Raw genomic sequence first — 4,791 nt, forward strand, 5'->3', positions numbered from 1 at the left:
TCAACCTTGGTGCTCAACCATCTATATAGTTGCAAGTACAAATGGTTTAATGTTTTCAATCCAGCTTATGCTTCAGTTGTAAGCTAATTATATATTTTTCTCTCTCAGTACCACTTGGAGTTGTTGTCAGAACAGGAACCGGCACTGTGAATGGAAGTAAGCGATCATGAAGAATGGCTATACCAAGTGGTAATGGCCGGGAACAAAGTTGGTCACAGCCTGACAATTCTGGATCTATATGGTGTATTTGGAAGCAGTGGAATGCGAGGATCTTTAGGGGGAGCATGAAGACAATGTTCATCGAGTTTAAAGACACATGTCAGCTGTGGTCTCTGACGTGGGCGGTCTTCTTGAAGCCCCTTTTTTGTTGCACAAATAAATAGTATGTAATAAGACCATTCTTTTTTCTTTCAACAAGCTATGGGGAGTAGTGCTTCTCGCGCTTGTAGTGACTTTTGCTTCTTCTACCTATTTAATATAGAGAACATATGTGTCTGATTAAACATCAGAGTACCATACAAGGTTATTATTTGCCAATACCGTACAAGCTAGTACACGCGCAGCACATATTACTGCTTGTACTCACACACACATCATTATTTTATGTATTATTAACACATATAACAGATCAAAGTTGCCTGAGATCGAAACTAAATAAAGGACATCATCTGTCTGTCTATCCATACAGCATAGTGATGATCACAGGGCCGGGATGCATGGCATGCATTCATGCATGCAGTTAGTGGCCGGTAGTTATGGCTCCTTGGGAATGTCTATCTTTTTGGGACCGTGCTTAGGCTTGGCGATAAGAATAACCAGCCAGCCGTCAAACCACCTGGGCTGCACCTTGCTACCGTCGTAGCCGGGAGGCAGCGCCAGTGGGACGTTGAGCTTACTCGCCTCGGTGTTGTCGTTGGTGTCACCCGTGTATTTGATCACCAGGTGTGTCTGGTCCGTCGTTGTGCCAACCTCCACTTTACCTTTGGCCGACTCTCCCACCCTCAACTTGAGGATGACCAGGTCCTCGTCTCCCATCACATTCCAGTCATCGCCCGCTGACGCTGATGTGGGAGCATTTTGCAGAGCTAGCTTTCCAAAAAAAACATTATAAATTTATCGATCGATAAATAAATGAACTTGGATCGGCATTAGAAATATCTATCACCAGCTAGCTACGCGTACAGCTTACCACTGGGTTGGATGTCGTACTTGTACTTGTCACCCTGCGCGTGGCACACGAAGAGAGGAGCCCGGCGGGACTCCTTGCATGAGGCCCAACGCAGAGCCACTACAGACGACGCTACCGCCGGCGGTGACAGTTGTTTGCGGAGCTGCAGTGTGGCGGTGGCGGCGGCGGCGGCTGGTGGAGAGAACTTTGGTCCCGACGCCGGCGCCCGGCTAAGGAGGGTGTAGGAGCTCAACATCGCCATCTAGCTATCACCGCTAGTGCTAGATTAGCTACAAGGACGACGGCGGTGTGTGTGTGCTGCACTTATTTGCATCCATGCCTGCCTTTTATAGAGGCCGTGTGGGGGCGCAAGTGCGGGGTAGCTTTGCTTCGCCAGCCAGTTCAGAATATATATTTAGTGAACTGAACAAGCTGCTCGATCGCTTTTATTTATAAAAGTGTACAAGCATATGTGATGGTTAGCTTTGCTTGGTCTGACGGTTCGGAATAATGTTTAGTGAACTACTGAAGAAGCAGCAGATTTTTGTTGTAATAGTATGAGCGGCAATGCCAAGCTGAGTGGCTCGACAAGCTTTCTATCTGGTAGCCCCCTTCTGCGCACTCTAGCGGATGCAGTACACACCATGTTGCCGTTCTAATACATGTGGCGTAGAGTAGTAATTTTATCATGCCGTGCAGGTATGACGCAGGTTTTTTAGAAAGGCGGCAAGAGTTTTGCCAGATTTTTATTAGACGATGGAAAAACAAAACAGAAATACAAAGGAATTACGAAAGGGAAAACAGGCCACTAAGAAGACCACTAGCGCAGCCCCCCGTCTGCCCCCTCGACCTGATCCCTCTGACCCAACAACTGACACGATTACCTGAACTACTGTAACTCTTGAGTCTCCGAGTGCTAAGCCATCTGAACCAACGCATGACCATAGAATTTACTAGTTGACGGTAAGAAATTGTGACACATTGGAGAAGTTCTACAATCGACTGGGACAGTCATTCTAGGAGGAATTATCAATTGCGGTGTCAGGAGCACAACACCCCTCTCACTACTCTTGACTCAGGCAAAATACTCCATCGGTCCTGAAATACAAGTGACAATCAAAGTTTGTACTAAATTAAACTATATATAATATGTTTATCCAAGTTTATGGAAAAAAACGGTAATATTTATAACACCAATTTAGCATAATTAGATACACTGTGAAATCCAGTTTCATTATTTGCCTCCTTTTAACGTAGTAGATATTAATACTCCTCTCTATCAATTTGGTCAAACGTATGATGGTTTGACTTAGGAAAAACTTCAATCCCTTATATTTCAGGACAAAGGGAATACAATTTAAAACAATCGTGTCATGACATCCTTTAAAGCATCTTTATTAGCTATTGAGTTTATACATGTTTGATTATTAGGCAATAATTAGGGTACAATCCATAAAACCGTTGAGTGCACAGGAGATGGAGAGAGTGTATGTCTTAGTTTTAACCGTTCATCCTTTCTTTACTTTGCATACTTCACAACATTTTATTTCTCATGCAAAAGCATATATGTGTGCGGACACATGGTTGATATGTACCCATGTTGTTCAGCTTTGTGATGAGCGATTTTCAACATTGCACTTTGCTTCTACCTTCATTTACCCAAACATGACACACAAGGTCTGTCGTGCGACGTGTCTATTGGCTTGTGTTGTGCAGGTGTGGAGCTCGGAGGCGGTGGTCGATGGTGAGGTGAAGGCCAAGGAGGATGTGCCGTGCTGATGGACCTGGAGCGGTGAAGGGCGGACGTGAGGCTTGGACTGAGGGACCGGAGCACCGGGTGGCCAGCCATGGTGGCTGACACTTGGGACATCGACAAGTGCAAGGACACGTGGAGTGACCGTGTTGATCGAGTCAAGACGGCGAACGTGCAAGTCGAGCGGGCGGCTCAGAAGACTTGGCGCCCGGGCGGTCGAGGACGGCACTGACACGTGTCGAAGTGCGGGGGATGCGTATGGGTTATTCTACTCGCGGCCCGGTTTGGTGGTTTGGGTCTCAAAACCAACGGCGGTGGGTTTCGCCGGTTTGGGCCTCAAAACCCGGGTGGACATTCCGTGGCGGAAGGACGTTATTCTACTCGCGGCCCGGTTTGGTGGTTTGGGTCTCAAAACCAACGGCGGCGGGTTTCGCCGGTTTGGGCCTCAAAACCCGGGTGGACATTCCGTGGCGGAAGGACGGCACATGGTGGCATCGGGGAGTTCGCGTCGAGGCGAAGCTACTGGTGAGAAGGCGCGGTGGTCGTCGGATCAATTTATTCAGAGTCGGACCATATTACCCTTGGTTATGTGGTTTGGCTCACTTAGTAGCTAGGGGTAGTTTGGGGATGTAAAATAGGGACTATATATGGAGATGGCAGCCCCCTCCCTCTCTTCATCTCCTCATTTGCAGTTCTTCATTTTAGGGTTTCCCATTCTCTAGCTGCTTTGCTCTGTGAGAGAGGTCCACAACTGAGCATCTGTAGTTGTGCACTGTGTTTGTGGGAAGAGCAGGCCCTACTCTGCTCGTGCCCTCGGGGCTTTTGGCCGGAAGAATCGATTTGTGCTTTGTTCTTGTGTTCATCGCGTTCTTCTTTTCCCCTCCCCGTTCTTGATCCGATTTCTTCGTTTTGAGATCGATTCTATCCATTTTTCTTGCGTTGATTCGGGCAATGATGTGAGATAAAGCTTTCCACTGAAGGAATCGACCAATTTCTCACGAGCTCATAGATCGGGTCGATTTCGTGCCTAGGGTTCTTGAACTCGCGATTTTCATTCTCTTTTTGATTTCCAAAGTTGTGAGGCATGAAAGGCTATGATTTTCATGGAGTAGCAACCTAGCTACCTTAGGAGCCTGCCCACAAAATTTGGGAGCAATCTGAGTTGATTTGATCGAGTTTTGGTTGAAATCGATCTTTTCCGAGAGCAGCTCGCCAATACCGCACGTGTCCAGTATCAATACCGGACGTGTCCGGTATTTCCAACTTTCGAGTTTGGAGCTGAAATTTGGTGGAGACCTTTCCCTTGGTGTCTAGAAGTTAGGGTTAAAATTTCACGATTTTTTTATTTTTCTCCTATAGTCACACTGTGCTGTTTTTAATACCGGACGTGTCCGGTATTCGTGTTCGGTATTCGTGTCTGGTATCCTATCGGACGTGTCTGGTATTTGCAGTAGCAGTGCTGATTTTTTTGTAGTTTGGTCGTTTGGTCTCCGTTTTGGTTTCCGTCTGTTACGTTGGACTTCTACCATTCCGTAGACCTCATCTAGGTGCTCTTGTCACATGTTGGCTTGAGTATCCAAGATTCGGGACCTTGCTTCTTTTCAATAGAAGTGGAGAGTCTCATTTTCTCGTCTATTGGTTCGGTGCTCTCTTGATCCTTGTTCAGCTTGCCTTGAGGTGACCCGCTGTGTTCCGAGGAAACATCCACCCTTCCCTAGGGTCGTGGTCATCACGGTGTTTGAGTGTGCTTCTTGGGGTTGAATTTGTGACAGCGGCCAAATATTTCGAAAGAAATTTAAGGCTCCCATTCACCTCCATCTGGTCGTCATTTTCGGTCCTTCAATGTGTAATAATAAACTCAAGAAAAAGA

General features: G+C 46.8%; 1 protein-coding gene across 1 annotated transcript; it reads right to left on the reverse strand.

Moving 5' to 3' along the window:
- Positions 1–476: 476 nt before the first annotated feature.
- LOC120660370 lies at positions 477–1,491 on the reverse strand. Its single transcript, XM_039938880.1, has 2 exons — positions 1,190–1,491; positions 477–1,085 (listed from the first exon to the last, which is right to left on the reverse strand). The coding sequence occupies exons 1-2, from the start codon at positions 1,428–1,430 to the stop codon at positions 754–756; spliced, it is 573 nt and encodes a 190-aa protein (XP_039794814.1). The 5' UTR covers positions 1,431–1,491; the 3' UTR covers positions 477–753.
- Between the last annotated feature and the right edge of the window lie 3,300 nt (positions 1,492–4,791).

Source organism: Panicum virgatum, chromosome 2N (assembly GCF_016808335.1).
Source record: "Panicum virgatum strain AP13 chromosome 2N, P.virgatum_v5, whole genome shotgun sequence".
NCBI lineage: Eukaryota > Viridiplantae > Streptophyta > Magnoliopsida > Poales > Poaceae > Panicum > Panicum virgatum.

Excerpts from the sequence above, each read along its gene's own strand:
- LOC120660370 (XM_039938880.1), bottom strand. The coding sequence starts at position 1,430 with ATGGCGATGTTGAGCTCCTACACCCTCCTTAGCCGGGCGCCGGCGTCG. Across the intron at positions 1,086-1,189 it reads GTACGACATCCAACCCAGTG|CTCTGCAAAATGCTCCCACA; the intron begins GTAAGCTGTACG and ends TTGGAAAGCTAG.